The 21020-nt window shown below is 36.9% G+C and overlaps 3 protein-coding genes across 5 annotated transcripts; 2 read left to right on the top strand and 1 right to left on the bottom strand.

The window, feature by feature from the left end:
* Positions 1-447: 447 nt before the first annotated feature.
* LOC143449020 (broad substrate specificity ATP-binding cassette transporter ABCG2-like) lies at positions 448-12680 on the bottom strand. 3 transcript variants are annotated; one of them, XM_076949045.1, is made up of 17 exons: positions 12513-12680; positions 12382-12446; positions 5441-5599; positions 5070-5129; positions 4837-4954; positions 4258-4413; positions 3701-3858; positions 3350-3501; positions 3084-3239; positions 2861-2997; positions 2525-2626; positions 2285-2436; positions 2071-2160; positions 1796-1920; positions 1216-1460; positions 841-962; positions 448-688 (listed from the first exon to the last, which is right to left on the bottom strand). In XM_076949045.1, the coding sequence occupies exons 2-17, from the start codon at positions 12411-12413 to the stop codon at positions 541-543; spliced, it is 2112 nt and encodes a 703-aa protein (XP_076805160.1). In that variant the 5' UTR covers positions 12414-12446; positions 12513-12680; the 3' UTR covers positions 448-540. The 3 variants fall into 3 exon arrangements, with proteins under 3 accessions (XP_076805160.1, XP_076805159.1, XP_076805158.1); XM_076949044.1 differs by having other exon boundaries at positions 12382-12680; XM_076949043.1 differs by lacking the exons at positions 12382-12446; positions 12513-12680 and adding an exon at positions 5742-5940.
* Positions 12681-13372: 692 nt separating this feature from the next.
* On the top strand, positions 13373-16585 carry LOC143449388 (TLC domain-containing protein 4-like). Its single transcript, XM_076949567.1, has 8 exons — positions 13373-14230; positions 14615-14707; positions 14825-14883; positions 15043-15137; positions 15239-15312; positions 15526-15678; positions 15883-16029; positions 16139-16585. Exons 1-7 carry the CDS (start codon positions 14070-14072, stop codon positions 16013-16015), a joined length of 768 nt encoding a protein of 255 aa, XP_076805682.1. The 5' UTR covers positions 13373-14069; the 3' UTR covers positions 16016-16029; positions 16139-16585.
* Positions 16586-18128: 1543 nt separating this feature from the next.
* On the top strand, positions 18129-21001 carry LOC143449522 (uncharacterized). Its single transcript, XM_076949755.1, has 7 exons — positions 18129-18422; positions 18915-19004; positions 19135-19190; positions 19302-19396; positions 19480-19553; positions 19763-19924; positions 20133-21001. The coding sequence occupies exons 1-7, from the start codon at positions 18271-18273 to the stop codon at positions 20251-20253; spliced, it is 750 nt and encodes a 249-aa protein (XP_076805870.1). The 5' UTR covers positions 18129-18270; the 3' UTR covers positions 20254-21001.
* The last annotated feature ends 19 nt before the right edge of the window (positions 21002-21020 follow it).

Here is a 21020-nt window from a genome sequence, read left to right as displayed (position 1 = left end):
TTCGCTTAAGTATGTTTATCTTTCATACAATGCATATGACGCAAGCTATAAGCTTTTACCTTTGATTAACTTAAGGTTGTTTGCTTGTTACTCGTCATGTATTCATATTTGTGGGCTTGCGTTTTATTATTTCGTTTTTGTTGCATAATTAGCAATAACAGCTGAAGATTGAGTTTTAAATGACAACAATTTGCAAGATTAATAAAAACTGTATGTCATTGGCGATGGAAATGTTGGACAACACGTCAGTTTACTCCATGAAACTGAATTTTGTTACATATTACTTGTACTGCAAACAGAAGGCGACACAAGGGCAAAGTCGGTAATGTGTAACGAATTAGCACAAACAATTGTGTGCTTTTATTATATAATTAGCCCCTGGTAACGTATTTTGTTCTTCCAATGTATGTGACTGGCCATGTTATACTGGTTGCTTGTAGGGGTGAATTGTTGTTGCTATTCCATTTAATTTGTTTGCAAAATCAACAGTAAATCAATGAAGTGCCTTCTGAAACGTTTCAAATCAATCAAAGAAAGAACCTATTTGAACTTGTTCACTCTACGTAATTGCACGTAAGCAAAGAAAAGGAAACCGAAAGCGATGCAGCCGAGGGCGACGATGTTCTGCCACTTTCCCCAAATGTCGTACGGGATGCCTTGAATGTCCATGTACATTTCACCAGTTGTACTGCAAAGAAGGTAAAGAGTTAGACCGTGGATATCATTATCAAAAAATATCAAAAAAAAACGCTTTTAAAAACCGTGATCACAGTCATTTCGTACTTAGCATAATCTCCTTTAGCTTAGGCTGCGGGAATAGGCTGCAGCTTTCGTACGTACCAGTTTGGGATGAGGCTGCCATCAATAGAACTCATGCATGGCAGTGGGGAACTTATGTTGAACCCAGGGTAAGACGAATTGTCGATAAAGACGAGTCCTGACATTTCGTTGACAGTTAGGGCCTGTAAAGTAATCGATTCACGTCTGAGTCTGTGCAAAATATCACCAAACGCTCCAGCAGAAATCAACATATAATCCGGTGATTCTCTTACTTGAAAATTTACTTAAACTTAAAAATTGTTACTAAATAAGTTTTTATGAGGAATTAACGTAAAAGTTTTGACCCCATTACGCTACACTCGCCACCCCAGGTGGGGAACCACAGGTGTAGACTGTATTTCCACATGTTGGTCTCGTATTGATGCGCTTACTTACGTTTATTCCGTATCTAAAAATGCTGACCCACTTTAACCAGGCAAGCCAGTCAAGAAGTGACTCAGTGTTGGCCAAGAAACCACCAAACAACATCATTAAAATGTAAGGAAGAGAAACGAGAATATTTGCTATGGCGAACACCCGCACGGAGGCGCTAACGAAAAAAGCCATGGACGAGGCCCCGATGGCTGTGATGAAAAGCGTGAGAACGAAAAAGAAAAATTTCCCAACGTCCATTTGGAAACCTGAATTAGATAAAAACCCATTAACAATAGTGTAATACTTTATCAAAAAAGCAGAATTTATAGGAAGTGACTATTTTACCATATGTAGGTCACGTTGAGTCGTTGTTAAAGATAGACGGTTAGGTTAGGAGAATGGGTTTGTAAAAAAACTAATCTTAGCCATTTGGGGTTTAATTGAAATTAGATTTAAGTTGGAAGAAAGTTTTAGGCTTAGATTATTATTTTATAACATGTAAGCTAAGTTGACAAGAAACTACGAAAAAGTAAATGAAAAAGCCAAATGTAGCCTAGAAGTAAATATGGAATCTAACATTGACGTCATTGTTTATACTTACCGATCATAAAGTAAATTATGACGGAGAAAAATAAATTAGGAACAAGACGGTTCGGAATCAAGTCGGCAAAAACTTGGGCAATAAAGAAAACGGACACTCGGTAATATCCGCTGGCGGATTCGTGTCTAAATGAAAAGAAAGATGTGGAAACGGCGGATGTCGACTTAAAATGTTGCGATTACCAAGTCATCCCTGACTGGGCACAACCGCAAACCGTACTCAGCGTATTAAACGTATTCAAAGTTTATTCAACCGTAAAACCGGGCACAACTTACATAAAATGCGTTCGATTCTTGATGAAAAGTTCCAGCGCAGACAGGTTGGACATCACTTGTGACGTAATAAGGAAAAAGAAGCAACCCGATCTGAAATAAATCGATCGTTTGAATAAAGGTTTCAGGTATGTAATAGATTGTTAAGGATATAAATAAGTAAATAAACAATAAGTAAATAGACGAAAGAGAAAGTGCTTATATAATCAAAACCAACCTGTTCTGTATTCCACTTTGGAAAGAAGTGTCGGTTTGAAAATAAATCAGACCAATCAAAACCCCGAACGTAATCATCAGAAGCACTTGCGCAAATGACGTCATGGGATTACGTAAGATGTTGATGACGGTACGCTTGGTAACGGCGCCGAGCTTAGAAAAAACAATTTTAAAATTGTTAGTAAAAGTTGCGGATTTTAGTCTCTGCGTCACCGTATACGACAATTACTGTAATTCTCACCTGAGCGAAGAAGCCGTTCGCGTAATTCGTTTCCGGGAGTTTCCCATTTGTGAAACCAGGCTCAAGTGCATTGGACTTGTTCCAGTAGGACTGTTTAATTTCCTGTAAAGAAACAGAAGATTTAAGATTCGAACACATCCAGTTATAATTTCATTTCCCTTTACAAAACCAAAGATAAACACATCACATTGATTGAACTTGCCCAACAGCTAAACTTAACAAAAGTTTTTAAGTTTTTAAAAGTCGCTTTTAAGCGTAGTAATTTAGCACAAGATAAAACATGCTTTTTACCAATTACAAAATAAACTTAGAAATAGCAAGTTCAAGTTTTATTACGTTCAACAGTTTGTTTTCCTCCTGAGCGAGGGAGGACTTGGCGAAAGCGTCGACGAGAAACTGGCTGTTGTCTTCTTGTTCGTCCTCCTCCATAGCCACAGTGATATCTGCCGCCCTCTTCTGTCTCTTATTCGCATCTATTTCATCCACACGATGGCGTTATTATGCCGCGATAGATTTACAATAGAATTGTTAAACCATTGTCACGGCCATCTTCACTTACCATCCTCGTCACTCTGACTACTCTGGGATCCGTTCGCTTCGTACGAGTTTTCTGGTGGAGTGTTGATGTTTCCGATGAGTTTTGCCGTGTTGACGTCACCACCCACGATGTCCAAAAAATAATCGGCAGGATTGTGGAACTGTGGACAAGTATAACCTGAATGATAAGAAAAACAAGTTTATAACTGAAAACAACTACAGTCCAAATCCAAAAGACGAATCCGATAAAAAGAAGCCTAATAAAGCACACTAAACGACATATATCACCTATTTCACTGAAATATTCCACGGCAGATTTGGTTGGGCCGCTGTAGACAACATTTCCTTTGTTTAAGATCAAGAGTCGGTCCATGAGGGAAAATATTGAATAACGAGGTTGATGAATCGACATTAAGACGTTCCTGCCTCCACTTGCCAACCTACGGTGCATCAGTTCAAATCAAATTATGTACGCAACTTAAAATAAATAGCAGACATTAACTAAAACACATTAAGTGGGACTCGAAGAAAATCTTTGTAGATGTTGAAAAAATGAGAAAATCAACGAAATGTCGGATATTTACTGAACTGTATGAAACATTTTGAATTGGGTGAGAAAAGTCAGTTTAAGTTTCTCACTTGTACAGAAGAAGCACCAGTGAGTTTGCTGTGTTTGCATCCAGTCCCGTGGTCGGTTCATCGAGGAAGAGGATGGGCGGATCAAGGATCATCTCCATTCCGATGTTTACTCTCTTCCTCTCTCCACCCGATACTCCGCGGACAAACTCGTTCCCAACCTGGGAATGTAGAAACGATTGTTACGACAAGTCATATCCAATGTCATTGTAAGCTTTCCCCTTCAAAAGATACTTCCGAATAAAACATTGTGATGTCATAAAAGCAAGAAATAAGTGCAGCACTGACAGGATTAAAGTATTTTTATATTTAAACAATGGTCTTTGAAGACTTAAGCTATAACACCGTCAAGCAAATATGACAAGCATGTCAAAATGGATTCAACGATTGCTCAAGTGTGACGCGCAAAACATTTTGCCTTATGAAGTTATTAAATTACCGCAATATTTGACACCTAACAGAGCAAGTTGAAGCTTGCAAAAGTTCATGTTTGAACTAATAACCTGACTAATAGTTAACTAACCTAATAATTAACCTGGCTTAGTGTTTTCAATCATTACCAGAGTATCAGCGCATGCTTGAAGTCCAAGTTGATTGATCACGTGATCCACTTTCTCTTTTTTCGCCTGCTTGTCGAATTCCTTGTTTGAAAGTCGGAGGTTGGCGGAAAAGGCGAGATTCTCGCGGACAGTTAAAGTTCCCATCACCACGTCATCCTGGGAATAATACAAACTTAATAGAAAGAAAAGGCATAAATTCAAACTTAATGCTGTCAACCACGAGAATATTTCTAAATTTTTTGTCAAGAATTCAACCACAAGTATCCTTCACTGTACAATGTGTTGTGTACGTTCATATGAGCAAACACCGTTTTATTAAAGTTAAGCCTTGCTTTGTATCAATGATCCTAGATTAGTTTTTGTAACCCGAACCCTTGGGACTAACAAAGTCGACCTGGCAACCATTGCTTAAATAGTGCTTCCGGCATAGTTTTCCCACTTCAATCGGGGGTGTTGCTATCTATATATAATAAAGCCGTTCTTCCCATATAATCGTATTGCGGGGACGTCAAAAACACTTCAGCACGAATTTAAATCATCCAAAGTGGCGGAGTTGGCGCTGGACCCGTAAGTACACACCTGTACAACGTAGCCACTCATGAGCCTGAAATCTTCAGGCGGTTTCTCGTTGTCCAATAAGACGAGACCTTCCTTCAGTCCACGCGGATCTTTGCGTTGAGCGAGAATGTCCAGTAATCTGGAAAAAAATTGTACATCTAAGTTCATGTTGGTTCTACCGCCAGCATGCGATACTTGGTCTTCAACAACTTTCAGAGATTTAACCAAACACTCGGTGAGATTTTTGGACTTACGATGTTTTTCCACTACCAGTGGGTCCCATAATAGCGTTCAGTCCGGGTGGAAGGTAGCCACTGTAATACAAAATACAACATGGAGTAGAGAATGACTGATGTCAATGACCTTGCAGCTGGTATGTTAACTAATTTGAAACTGAGCTGTTGTCAAATTTAATCTATTAAAGTTTAACAACTGCAGGTTTACAAGGAAATAAAATTTTATCACAACTTTATGGCAGTTATGAGAAATTTTACTGTCAACGATGCACATAAAATGTAAAGTCGTGTAGTTTAGAGGTTTCTACTCGTATATTAACTTTGACTGCGACATTTGCGTTATGAGAACTTCATTCTTATTTCTACATCATAAATCGAATTTTTTCTACCTCACTCGTTTTAAGATGTCTTTCATCCCCGTCTTCCCACACACAGGCATGTCATCCAGTTTTTGTTTTACCTCATATCGTATCTCATGAAAAGTAAGAGTAATCCCCTTGTTTGACGTCATGTTTCCCCTCCTCCAAACGTTATCTCCGTCAGTCGACCTTCGCGTAACAAACTGAAAGTAAATCCATTGAACTTATCAATATATGAAGTATCACCCCGGGAGGTTATGCAGGATAAAACTATATCTTTCCTGCTTCCAGCGCAGTTTTCCTCTCACGGGGAGCTCGGGCTGAGATTTACCTGTTCGTTTTCAACCGCTTCAGGCTTATTTCAACTTCATCTTTCGCTTCTGCCATTACTTTTGGGAATTATTAACCACAGTGTAAATATTGAAAATAAATATTTTAAGCCCAGGCAACTACCAGGCTTTTAAATTTATACGTCAACATAAAGGGAAATACATAAATGCATATAATCTGCTGAAATGCATAAGTTGCTTTGACAGTTTTTATTAATTGTCGGTAAAGTAATGCTTATAAAGGAGACTTCTCATTTTTAAACATGGTTGGTCGAAATATTACCTTTCGTGTGTGTACGCGCAAAACCAAACTAGGATATCGCGACGTCTGTAAAATACGTCATAACATAAAACGACATAAAATACGTCAGTGACAACGCCACGGGCACACTTTGCCATGTCAACGACCGAGCTGCTCACTAAGACCCTAACAAATGTGAAATCGTAAACTACATTCCGTCAGAAAAATTTTTAGTGGCCCTACTTTCAGTACGATGCCTACACTAAGCGACTATTACTAGGCTACACTAATAGTCCATTATGTTATCGCCTGTCATTTTCTCGACTCATTATAGGCTACAACTGTTTATAAACTCGCTACAAAATTCGACACAATTTTTAAGTCGCCCATTCCGTGGCGGCAAATCCGCTTGGTGTAACCAATGCGGGCTAAAGAAAGTTGGAAAATCAAAGATGGTTAATTTCTTTCGACAAAGATTTAATAACATGTGAAAATCGAAAGGATCCTGCAATGACAATATATCCGATATATCCGATATAATCCCCAACGTGTAGGAAAGTTAAACAAGTCCAAAATATATCGCAGCGCCCTCAAACTAATTGGAAGCCGCCGATGTTTTCTACTTTTCAGGGATCAGAATTCAACAATGATACATTTATTCTTCCGGGAAAAAGTGTTCCTGGCCCTGACACAAAATAACTTTGGGAAGATCATGTAAGGACCTAACTTTACTTCTGTGGGGTTCTTCCGAAATGAGGGTTCTACGGAATATCTTCTTCGTTTATAGTAATTGCAACACAAACGACTTAACGCCGATTTTGCCAGCCATGCACAGCCCGACACCGACACCTGCTCTATGCAGAATTGGTTAGTCATGCCAAATTTGGCGCTGTCTAGTTATAAGTAGTTGCCCTTTTTAATGCAAAATTTCGTGTTGTGCTGATTCTTATCGGCACAGCTGAGCCCCACGAAAAAATCTTAGAAATGACGTTTCAAACTTACGGCATAGAAAAAGTACGGTTTTTATACTGGTATGTTTGAGTGGTGTCTAAACCAGATCGCACTTGCGGCTTATGATAAGGATTAAGTAGTTACGCACAATGTAGTTGTCTTGCTTTTGGCATGCAGCATGAAACGTGTCGATCAACGAACTGATCTCTTTTGTGACGTAGATAGCAACGCAGTCAAGCTGCAAATCTGCAATACGACATAAACGCAAGCAATTTCTGTCTGCCCTATAACAAGCTGCGTGTAACAACAGCATTTACTCGAATACATATACTGCAAACGCCTATCGCCATCATGCCCTATTTCAATACAATTGTCCAGACTGCTGCCAAGGGCAGGCTATGAACCGTTTCCCCAACGTCGTCAGACTTACGTTAATATCGATGGAGCGATACAGACGCCACTTTAGTACGTAGAGCTCTATTTATACAGTTATTGCTCAACGCACATACAGTGGCCGGGAAAGCACACTGAACTTTTGGACAAGATTTTTACGGCATACTCTAATTTCAACAACCCATTGGCAGTTATACCACGATGAAACCGAAATGAACTCTTAACTTAGAATAGAAGCTTAATTTGGTATAAATTATTTTCGCTCGAGAAAAGATGGGGCTGGCATTTTACAGCTGTCATTTTATGCCGTCAGCCGCTTCAAACAGTGTTTCACGTTACATAGCATGGTCAATAGTGCATACGGCTACCTTACTGTTAAGTAACTTTAGATAGATCCTTGCGAAGTCCAGACCAAACAGCGTCTACAACGGTTTTCTACGTAATATTTGCTAAACTTCACTCACATGTTTTAAAGCTCAAATGCAGGTGTGATATTTGAATTAGCAAAAGCGTAGGCCTAACTGATAATGGGCAGAATCAATTTGATTGCATTTTACAACAAAAGTGGACGAAATGGATGGGCCTTTGCCAAAAAGTTTGACCTACACTGACAGCCTGATACCAGGCAATAACCCACAACGAAAACTGGCAGTTATAAAATACTGCTTTTACTTAAAATTGCATGTCTAAGTCATGTCGGCTTGCAAAGGTCTATGAACGGGTAAAGTTTGAAAGCAGGTAAGTAGGGTGAATGCAGGTGCTGTGGCATAGAATAACGCATAATCTTTTTCTTTGTCTTATTTATACAGCATGAAAAGAACTATCCTTCCATTACCAGTAGTGACCTAAAATCGTAATGCAAAAAGAAATGCCATTTGCAAGAAATGTATCATGTATCATAATGTATCATCACGCGTAGCCTACTCGTGCTAGAAGATGGTTTCTGAATTTACTGTACAGCAACCCAAGTCCCTTTTATTTTACTTGTTTAGAAGCTTGTGATACAACCTTTGCGATGTCACAAATTAATAACCGTAAGCTAAACGCATTTCTTGAAAAACTCCAAAAATATATTTATCTACAGCACTAAAATAGGGTCTGGTACCAGACCCTTAAAATATACCGACTAAGCAGCACTGCAGCACTAAGTCTATCAGCTTACTAAATCCTTTGATTACACCATTTTCAACATATGGCCCATTGTTTCTTTGATGTTTCGTCATAAATTGAAAGATGAGACAACAATCACGAAAAATGCAAGCTGACCAAAGCTTGGGTCGTGATCAATTCATAAACTGCAAGCCCATGTTTCAACGAAAGGTAGTTTTAAAAATGTTTTACCAACCCGCAAATCTTTTGTCATTTCTGTTTTATACGGTATAAAACGAAAACTTGGTTTATTTTACATATCGGTAGTGAACGTGATTTTTACACTGTCGTAAAAAACCTTGCTATCGCTTGCAAGTCCATAAAAGTAACAGCTTGTCATCCTATGAAATATTAATTTATTTTCAACAGAGTTGTGTTGTCGACTGTTCCCAAACTTGAGTCGTCAATAAAGTCAAATCAATCTCCATCTAATTTCTAAAACTCCGGTCAAGTCGAACCAAGCCGAGTTGATTACAACCAGACGCCAAGTCATAGCAGAGAAATCAAACACTCTACTTTTGCAAACAAAAAGTTTTACGTTTCTTCAAAACTGACATCATATAACCGCACCGTACGCACTTGTTCACAGACTTCATCGTGACTTCCACGAATGTCTTCATTACGGTTTGTTTGTATATGAGTCTGTTAGCAACATCACTCGCAATTACAAAACATTTCAACCAATTTTGATTAAGTTTTCAGCTGTGACAGGAGAAGTGATTAAATTTGGAGTTGGTAAATAGATAAACCCAGCGGCACCATCGCTACTAGCAACAAAAGCAGTTCCGGATAATTTCTGCTGCGCATGCGCTTCTCTGAGAGAAACAGGGGAAAACCCTTGCTTGTGAGACGGTGACACGGTGAAGTCGAGATGTCGCGTGAAGTTTCTTAAGGCACACTTGATCAACCGCAACAAGCAAAACATTGTTTTTATACTGGAAATTATTAAAACCGTCATTATTTCACCGGAGAAAATCATTGTTTAAAGTTATAGCTTTTTAACAAAGTTTATATATTACAATATATAAACACGAACCTAGATGACATGTATATACCATTTAATTTTCTGTGCAGTAAATCTAATTTCAACTGAATTTTAGATAGCTTAATCTAATCGGCAATCTCTTAACAACAGACTGCGTGACCGATACCACCGAACGAGGTACTTTTAGTCCAAAATACGAAACGTTTTACCCGTCGATCTGATTTTATGCAAACAACTGGGAAAGGGGGTAAATATATACAGTAGAACATTTATCAACGTTTCTCGCATTAATAAAATTTACCGCAGCAAGCAAGTACGGTTTGAGCCGAGCATATTGCAAGGCGTCGATTGGTCCTTGTCTAAAGGAGGCACTAAAACGACGAGACAAACAATTGAGGATTGCGCTTGAGTATAAGCAGTGCAATGTAATTAATGAAATATAAAGGGATCATACCCGCGTTTCACCGGACAGCTTGTAGTTAAGGAACTAAGTTTGAGAAAGTTACTCCAAACATATACTGTAAGCTATATGTTAAACATAATGTAATTAATGCCCCAAGGCAGTTTACGTGGGAGAAACAGGATAACCTTGAGAAAACGATTCAACGGGTCACAGACGTGATATTCGTCATGAACACAACCATAAACCAGTAGCTGAACATTTCAACTCACCGGAAAATAACATCAACGACTTATGCATCACCGTATTACGAAAACTAATTTCTAATAACAGCTAATAAATAATAAATATTCGTTATTTGACTTTAATACGGTTTTATTCCCGTTTTCCTTTCATTTACCAATTTATTTTATGTTGTTACGCCATAAAGTATTTTGTGTTTGCTTGGATGCATGTAGGTATTACGTCACAATTGCGATCGTTGTTTCCAGACAGACCTATATCTTGCAATTTTGAAATATTTTTTGCCATTTCACAGTACACCTGAAGAAGCAAGCTTGTGCTTACGAAAACTTGTGTCGAAAAACATAAAATTAACCTTCAGGGTGTCAAACTATATCCTGTTTTTTTTTATTTTACTTTAAAATTTGGTTAACACGGTTCAGACAACAGTGATCATACCCGCGTTTCGCCAAACCGCTTGTAGTAAAGGAAAAAAGTTTGAAAAAGGATGTCAAACATGTGTTGTAGTTACGACTCAGCGTTTCAAACTCATGTTCTATTACATCATCTAACCGAAGTATTTTTAACGAAAAGCAATCGGTAGCGGGCGCACAACTATTGTTGCAAGCTCATCAGTAATAGTTTGACCTTATTTCAAAATAATAAAACTCGTTTTAATGAATGGAATTTAGAGAAAAATTGTATTTGTTGCAAATGGCAACGGATCGCTTGTAAAAGGTGCTTTTCTCGATTTCCAAGTGATGGATGTGATGGAAAGTGTGATGTCAACTTACCCTCTGCAGGCTGCTGAGGCAATGAGTTAAACTGCTATGCATTACAACCTAGCATTAGAAACACTTGTGGACTGGATATCACAATACAGTATATAGGCTACAGGATTTCGAAAGTGAAGAAGTTTCACACAAGAAGCATCTTTACCGTTTGTATTCAATTGCAAGCCAGTCAAGTGTAATTTAAAACCCCTTACGAAAACGACGCGTCAAACATAGCTTAGTCCATTTCGACGAAGACGAATAACACAAGTACTTACAATCATTGGCGTAGCCAGGGGTGGCGGCGAAAGGGGCCATGCCCCCCTCCCCAAATTTTCAAACTTTGGATTCCGAAGTTGTGCTTTTTGTTGAAAATATACTAAAATTTGTATTGTATTTGTATTGTATAGTTCCCTTCAACTCATCAAATATTTGGCCCCGCCAAATTTTTTTTCTGGCTACGCCACTGCTAACAATGCAGTTCAAACAAAGTGTTACCCCGATATTGAATGGATCGCGTAGAATAGAAACGCTAGGTCACACGGTATCTTGTTTTTCAATCATATGCTTTTGTGTAACCGGTAGGTGACAAGACTATATAATCAATCGCGTTATAACTGATAATATCGTTAGTGAAGCCGCGATTCGTCGAAATATAGCTGAGGTTAAAACTTTGAATTCAATCTCATTAGGCGAACATAGTGGTTTATAACCATGCTATACATACAAGTGTGACAATTGCAAATTCCCCGTACGCTTTAAATGGCTTGCTACGATAACATGTTTTACTTACATCGGCGCAATACCCTAACTAAGAACCACATAATATTAGAAGCAATCAAACTTCATTTGAACTTTTGGACCTTGTTACCTTTTTAATAGTTACGATATGACGTATGGTCGCTGTCAGCAGCCTCATGTACGAAACGACTACTGGTCACGTCAATCACCAGATCACTGTAGAAAAATGAGAAATACCTCCTTCGACGTCAAGCCCTTATCGTGTAATAGCTAGAGACTAACATAGTACTCAATACAAATCGATGAAAGTAGATGAGGCAACATGGGTAATACGAGAAAAATGTAAGAACAACATCCTGCATTTGGTGAGTACAAGCACGAGTTTTACAGCGTTTCCCCTTGAATTTACGTTGAACATACGGTTTAAGGGCTCAGGACGCAAAATTATGTTGAACAAATGTTAATACTTTGACTATACCAAGCCTTTTAAAGTTACTACGACAATTGTTGACGCAATATTTTCTTCAAATACACGGCCCATGTACTCCAACATACTTCATTTCAGGCTAACATTTGGTTTGTGACATGTACCGGTATATAATACTACACTATACTGATTTGAACCGCAATGCAGCTTATGTACACAATACTGTCATATTTAAACCATTATCATATAACAAATTCATGGTACAGTAAGTAACAGTATGCATTTATTTCGGTGTTTAACAAAGAACGCACAAGCTAATTTAATTCAAGGAATTACGTAAGCGTTAACATAAAAACATACCTGTCGTCTTGGAGTTGAGTGTAACGTTGCATGCTGGTCTTATGGTCCAAGATATCCTTTTACAGCTAAAATGATGTACAGCTTGTTATACAGCCAAGCAAAGTAAACTATCCCTGTCAACTTTTGCTGACCTAAATTGTCCAAGTTAATCTTTTCCTGTGCAGCCCGTCACGACTCACGAACAATCAACACTCGATTAGACTGATACCAGTTGGATGGCTTTTTTCACAATGTTTTGGCGACATACAGTGTAAGGGCCCACAGTCATCAGATTGACAGTCTGAATAAAATCGTTTGTCACGCTTCATTGGTCATGCGCAACGAAGTAGAACGAGGGTATGTTTATTAACTGATTATGACCATGAATATAGCACATTTGCAATAATTTTTCGTTATAGATAACTTTGACGAAACTGCGTGATTTTGGAAACAAAATTAAGCGTTGGCGCTACGACATAAACAGCGCTTGTTACGTAATTTTGTTACATAACACTTTATTATGTAATCAATTTTTGGTTAGTCACGGAGTTAAACATTTGGACACGTGCTTTTTCGACCGCAGTTGATTTATCTCTATTCATCCTTTTTCGTTATTTATGACTTACGCCATTAACGGTGAGCGGACGAAAAAACAATGCCAGAAGCTTCAAGCATTCGTGAATGCACAGGCAAAAACTGACGTCCAAAAGCTTAAAAATACAAGAATATAAGAATTGGTAATAAATTGCTCACAACATCTAGCCATGTACAACATACAACATACAACATCTAGCCATGAACAGGTTTGATCGATTCATCAGCACTTTAAATCGAGAAAGAAAGCATTCTTTCTCAGAGATCACTGGAATTCTTTTCCACACTTCGAAGTTAGGCCGCTGACCAGCGGTTTATGCTTGATTAAACACAACACAATGCGCTAATCTCAAAACAATTGCTCAAGGCACGATTACGGGTTGACGTAATAATAGCGAAAGGCGGCGCTTATGTGTACATTATTGCTTCCTGCTAAAATGTTATCAAACAGTTCTTTCGTTTCAAACATAAAGGTTTATTCTGAAGCAATAAGAGGTAGAATAGCCCCAAAAAGGACTCATCCTCATTGGTTAATGAACAATTAAGCTCAAAATATTTAATCATACATTGGGCTAGGCTTACTAAGAAATAATAATAGAACCATGACTGTGACTGGTATATACTTGCAAGCGTCAATGTGATTGCGTTTGTGGGAATAAACTTGCGTTAATGGTGAAGAGAAGAGTTTTATGTTGTCAGGATTCTTGTGTTTATTATTCAGTCACCTTCAAAGTTCCTCAAAACGAAAAGACTAGGCTGAGTGAAGTCTCAGCAGTCACATTTTTATTGATTAAAATTATATGACGTAATCACATGCAGTAAGAGAGTGGCGCCGTAATAGCGGCACGCATGAGTAACAGCAAACAATCTCGAACGGGGTTCAGTGTAACGAAAACAGTTCAAAGTCTGTATGATTATTTATGTTAACAGCATACCATGAAGATTATTGTGATTCAGTTTACGCCTGGAGGTCAATGGGATTCTGCTCAAGGCGATTGCCTGATTTGCGCCAAGATTCTGCAGAGCATTTCGGCATTTAGCATTTCAAGCACCTATTACGGTAGCAGCTGTTTGCTTCAAGATCAGCGGCCAGTGAAGCGTGAAAAAACGAAAGCATGTGGTATTTCTTGTATATGTTATCTGTAATTCTACAAGTCATGGGATGTCTATTCGTCATTATTTTCGTCATGACCTTCATCGCTCCTATGCTGTGTCGAATGACGTTGAGACAATTTGATAGCCTCGCTGAAGACAGGAAAAAGGATTTAAAACTCAGGTGGGTTTGTAAAATAACTCCCTGACCTGGCCTGACCTGTTTAAAGTGAGCGCAAGTCCAAAAACAAGTTGGTTTTAAACCAAAGAGTAGTTGTCGGTAAACATATTAGAGAAAGGATTTGTATGAAGATTTAGCGGTTTAGCAGTTATGGCCAAAATTTTATCGCAAATATTAATATAACTTGGACATTATTTCAAGTGGATTGGCAGTGTGAAGCCCGGATAACAGATCAGCGAAGTCTTACTCAAGGAGTCAAAAAAAATGTTGCTCTCGCTCAGGCTAATCGAGCATACAACATAAGCAATAACACTGTTTGTGTGCTTCAACTTTAAAGGGTTTGCTAGATTATCGTCAAATATTTGACAAATAAACTTCTTTTTGCAGAGCAAGTACTATTCTGTATGCATCCTGTGCGAGCTCTGTCAGTTTTTACCTGCTTGCGATTGATGAAAGCAGCATACATCGAGATAAGCTGTGGTAAGGAAAGTTACACCGACGTTTTGTGTGTAAAGTTTTGCATTATTTTGTTAACTACAGCTCTGATATATTTGCTTTCGCTAATACCGGTTTGTCTTATCTTTTTAATTGCGAAAGGGGTCATTCAAAGCTGGCGCAATGGAACCTAGCCATGGCTGTCGGATATTCCTTCGCAGGTATAACTAAATCCGAATCCCCCGGCAAAATACTCTGTAGTCTGTATGTATATAATCTGACGTGTGTACCAGATATCTCATGCGCAGCATAAAAATATGCCTGGATTGGACTCTCTTGAAATAGTTTTAAAGTAACAATAACTCAAAGAATTTTCACAGATATTTTAATGCATTTAAAGTGGAAACAAAAGATAGACCCATTAATGTACGTTCATCACGTTTACGCTGTTGGAACAGGAGGATTTGCCTTTTTGGTATATTTAGGTTGTTTCTTTCTTTTAAAAACTATTTTAAACCTTCCGTGTATTACGTAATTTGTACGTTAAAAAATGTTGACATAATACTTTCGTTCCAGGCAAATAGAACCATTTTATACTTTACAACTTTGAGAATTATGTCAGAAGTTTCTACACCCTTCTTAGAGATTATGTGAGCAGAAATTTTTGCACATGCTTTAACGAATAAAGAAATGTTCTTTGATAACTTTTTTGAAATCTTGTTCATTTTCTGTTGATCGATAGTAGTTTAATATCATTTCTAGTGTATTATTGGTTCTGTGTGTATTACAAGTTCTCTATAGTTGTTGTCATGCCTCTATGTCTGTGATAACCGCTTTACGGTACATGTTTTGTTTTCGTTTAGAATCTCTATGCATCATTTAGGAATGCATAACAACAAGATTTATCTGGTGGCTGCTCTCCTGAACTTTCTGGCCTTCGCTATTTTTCGAATATTTCTCATTCCTTTTCATTACTACAGTTTTTATATGGCGGAACCGTTTTCGGGAAAAAGACAGTGAGTCTGTATACAATTTCTTCCTATTTGTTAGTTTTGAAAACATTCAACATACTGACAAGCCGTGAGACTGACTACGCTTTGTTTTTCACGTCTGGTAAATCTCGTTCTTAAGAATTCTGTATCATTTGGAATTTCCATTGCTGAAAGTTTCTTTGTGACAAAAATTTGATGTTTGTGACAGGCATACACCTTTGTTTCTAGGTTAGATTACGTCACATTTTACTGGTGGTTTACCGGCGCTGTGGCTCTTGATATTTTAAATATTCATTGGTTCATAAAAATTTTCAAGATTTACTGGAATTATTTTGATAAAAAAGAGAAGTCGAAAAGTTAAGCAGAATCCGGAAGGTTTGTAGATGGAAATGATTTTCTGAATAACTTATATATACTGTATGTAGGCTACGTGGAGCAACCTTATGTCATTTGATTTGTTTCTATTTTTTTTTTTCATTTATAGGCCCAATCGTCTTTGAGGAAAAGGGTCAAAAGATTCACATTTGCAATTTTTCCTAAAGAAATCGGAATATTTCCTTTTGACGATCTGTGCTTACACCAGTGCACGTCAGAACTGCGTCGGATTCACTGACTGAAGAAAGACCACCTGAGATTTTTTTTATTTTTTTTTTATTTTACAAACAGATTTAAAAACACCGACTTAATTAATATTGACCCTGAACTTTAGCCACCAATCATCAGTTGAATTAATCATTGCCTTGACCTGTTATTTTATTATTACCTATTATTAAGAAATTTGGAAACTTTTTCCTGTAATTGAGTATATGAATGGTGCGAGTCTACTGGAGTAGCCTTATACAAACATTGCAAATACAAATTTTTCTACACAAATACGATTCTTCTCAGAAACTGTGAAACGAAAACGCCTCAAAAGTTAAAAACTTGTCATTTTAATTTTCCTTTTATTTTGCGATAAACGACACCATAGCACCAAACGACGTTGAACTTGTCGACGGTGATTGAACAAAGAATCCGATTCAAGATTGAGAAGGGAGTTAATTTCTCAAAATTAACAAAATAGGATAATTTTCTTTCTTAATTAGTTATTAGATTCTGTGTCGATGGTTCTGTGAGTTAACTACATGCATTATCATGATGTCTATGTAAGTTCACTCTAACTAATATTTCTTTTGATGTTTGTTTTGGTGACCACCCGTCCCACTGTTACCGAAGCTACGAAGTATTCAATGCTTTGTTACATAAAAGAACTTTATACATCGAAGGGTTATAGTTGCCATCCAGGGCAGGTTTAACCTCTGTTAACTTTTACCGGAACTTGTCATTTTCCATTTATATCTAATTAGTATTTATTCTAAACCAGCACGCTTAAAAATGCCATACGAAACAGATTTATAAAAATGGCGCTTTCTAAGGTTGATAGCACCAGTCTATACTAATTCTGGCATCAGCTTTTATCAGAAATCCTGCATCAACTTATATAAGGGTTAAGAGTTTTGTTAATGTTAAACAAAAAGCTAAGTGAGTTAAGGTTGTAAGTCTGTATATCTTCAAAATGTGCGCATATTTGCTGTACAACATGGAATTGTTAACAGCGTCCAATACATTATATTATCATGGCCGCTACCTGGGATTGGGTTTATTTTATGGTGGGTGCCTTTTCCCATCTACTGAGGTACAGTATTGGAGATATACAGTATCAGCAATCTGTTGCTTGAACATATCGCCTGCTCGTCTGCTTATGTTGACTTTCAAACTTTTGTTTTGTTTAACTGTGGTTTTAGTGGACAGGCTATAGCCTATACTCAGGGTTGCCATACCGTCCTTATTTCTAAGATTTGTCTTATTTTAAAGGTCCGTGTCTTAGAAAATATGTTTGTCCTTATTTCTAAGAAATGTCCTTATTTTCACTTTCGTCCTTATTTTTAGGGCGGAGGTGGGCACTTTTGTCCTTATTTTGGACATTTTGTCACCTTTACGATACCATTTTGTACCAAAGAGATACCAAAATTATGAACATGCAGATAGTGTCTTGTTTTTTTTTGTTTTTTTAGGAACATTGGTTGCTTTCTCTTGTTGTACACTGTTTAAGGTGGTATTCGTCTTTCGTTTCCTAGTCGTCCTTATTTTTGAGTTGAGACTGATGGCAACCCTGCCTATACTAGTGGCTATATACTGTAGTTGTTACCAGATGATATTACGTTAATTGTTTTTGAGCACGATTTAAGCTTATCTTCTTTGTCCAATTTCCTGTTCATTAGCACATGCCATTAACAAACGGATTGATTTTTTGTCCCCACCTTGCTTTTGACATGAAGTGAAGAAAATGAATGAATGTTGACTACACTAAATCGATGAGTTTTCCTTTAACCTTTATAGTATCTAAGTAAAAAATTCTACACAATCAATGAGACTGCTACATAAAGCGCTTTTTTATCAACATTTTTCCATTTTTTTCGTCGCAGGTGGAAAGCGATTTCGTGATGTTTGCGTTTGCCTGCAAAGTTTAGGTTGCTCGAAGGCTTGTCCAGTTTTGCTCAACCATTCAAGCAGCGCTTCTATTCGAGTATTCGACGGTTCGATATCCAAAGGTTCATCAGCTGTAAAACGTGGAACATGGATATAATACAATCAAACCATTGGGCTCATGTAGTTGGTTTATTTTTCAATATGCTTATTGTGGAACAAATTGCACATAGGTTTTGTCTATTAGACTTGAAGAAATTCGAAAATTTATCTCAGAGGAAGAAGAAAGAACTTAATCTCGAGTGAGTTGGAAAACTGGACGTTATTTCTGAAAACTTGCTCTGCTAATCATAATTCTAATAAATAAAGCAAAAATAATTATAATAATCGCTTTCTTAAAACACTTGCTTTGCAGTATGACGTTATTCAATATTGTGGTGGTATTTGTTTGTGATGCAACTATTTGCAAATAGAGAAAATGCTTAATTTTATTTTAACAATCACTATTGTAAAACACCAATTCTTTAGCCATTTTTTGTTAAAACCAAAAGATTTTTAATAGAGGTTTAGTAAGAGCAAAGAATAATTTCTTAAAGCTCTTTTTTAATTGTAAATTTTCGATGAATATGACAAAGAAATTGATTTTTATCTAGATTTTGTTTTATGATTTTAAGTAATTTCTTCAGACAATTGTCACTCAAAAGTTGCGAAATATTTTAGTTTGTCAGGTTTCAATCATAAACCCTGTCATTAACAACCCTAAACATGTATATGATAAATATTTTTACTTGTAGGGTGGCCTTTTTCCTGTTTGCAACCTTTGCGAGTTGTATCACTGTTTCCTGTATTCAGGGCGATAACACCACAGGCAGAGACAAGCCTTGGTAAGAAAAGATTTGATTGTGAGGCACGATTCATTAAAAATATTTTGTTTATGTGACAGGCTGTTTTTCTGAGTTATATGAAGTATTGGATAGGTTTTAGCAACCTTCTTTTTACTGTCATGTGTTATAGGTGCTATCCATATTTTGGATGGAATTGTGCTTTGGCAATGGGAAATACTTTTGCAGGTACAAGAAAGATCTGCAAATACTTGAGCATGTTTGATGCTGTTGACTTTATTTTCTAACCAATATTCCTAAAGATTTTTTAATAACAGTATCTTTAATGTATTTTTACAGATCTTGTGTATCGGAAAAAATGGAACATAAAGCTGTATCCATCATCGTTTATTCATTATTTCTATGTTTTTGTAATTGTATTAGCTGTACCTCTGGCAAGTATATGTTGTGAAGTTTTTCATAATTAAATAGTACTCTCCATTAAGCAATATTTCAATCAGAAGTTACACTTATTTAGGTGAAGACTAAATGGTCTTACCCAGTCAGCTTAAGGATTGTCACCCTCACCCCTAGCCCTATATTTTTTCTTAGGTAAGCACCGAGACGTTTGTTAATAAATGCTGTTAGGTCTATTTACTTTTTGCCATGTATTTAGTGTTCTTGGTCATAAGTAATTGGTTGACTTGAGCTTTTAATGGCTTTCTTGAGCTTAAATCTGATTTAATTACTGTGTTGTCATATTTTTGATGTAGCTTACTATATGATTATTTATTATAATTTTATTTATTACTTTACTTAAGAATTATGATGCATCGGTTGAAACTGGACGATGACATTCTGCATTGGACACTTAAACTTGTAGCTTCTGTTGTGGATTTTATCTTCCGAATTTTGCTCATCCCATTATACTATCACCTGGTTCTTTACTTGTTGGAACTGATGGAAAGGCCTGATACTGATCTGTAAGATAGTTTAATTTTTTTCGTTGAATAAAAAAAGGATATTTACTAAAACTCACTTTTTGTTAACATTATATAAATAAATATTGCATTTAAAATAAATCAGAATAAGTAAACAACGCTTACCCGGCCTGTTTCTAAGTCCGTATATAAACAAACGTACAAACATTTGACCATATCCTAACAAAACTTTGTTTTTACCGATTTTCAGAGTATCTTTTGGGGAGCTCAGTTTGCTTAGCATCGTACCGATGTTTGATGTTGTGAATATTATCTGGTTTTCTAAAGTCTGCACTTATCGTTGGGATAAAAAGTATTTGTCCGAAAATTAAAAGAACCAAAGAACGACCGGAAGGTTTTCTGTAGTTTCAATTATAGTAATTATTTGAACGCATGGAGAAACCGATGTGATAGGTTTTGCCTTGCAACTTTTTCTTCTCAGCCGCCACTACGAATCTGATTGGGGCCAAAACAAAATTTTTGATACAAGCGTCTTTCTAGACAGATTGTCACGTGTTTATGTGTAATCCAACTGAACACCGTCAATTTTTCTTCCCGTTTGTGCTTTATTTTTGAAGCAATATAATTTATTCTGCACTTTAAAACGTATTCACGTGCAAAATTTGGTTGTCTATATTTACTACCAAACATTAAACAGCAAAGTTTTCAGTTAAGAAGTAAGAACTGTAGTAAATGTTTCTTAAACTTCTTCTGCAAAAGAATTCTACAAGCCGGTTCTCTTAATATTCTTGGTTTAGTAATTCACACACAAAAAAACACATGTGCATTTACCAGTTCACCCGCAGTTTGTTAGGCTGACATTGTCTTTAAAGTTATTTTCGGGAAGAAAACCATTGTCAAAGACCCCTGTTACTCTTAGTTGACGAAATCGAAGCATATTACGAATTAGAAAGAACATTATTATGCTTTCATCCTTGTAGTTATTGTGTATGTATATAATTACGGTACAGTTATTATTTTACGTTTAACCTAAAACATTCTCTAATCAACTGAACAATAAAATGAATTTCAGAAGTAAAATTCAACGATAACGAATAAAACGAGGCAGAAGCAAGTCTAGATATTGGAAGTAATATTG

Source organism: Clavelina lepadiformis, chromosome 3 (assembly GCF_947623445.1).
Source record: "Clavelina lepadiformis chromosome 3, kaClaLepa1.1, whole genome shotgun sequence".
Classification (NCBI taxonomy): domain Eukaryota; kingdom Metazoa; phylum Chordata; class Ascidiacea; order Aplousobranchia; family Clavelinidae; genus Clavelina; species Clavelina lepadiformis.
This window is presented reverse-complemented; position numbering and strand designations above follow the sequence as displayed.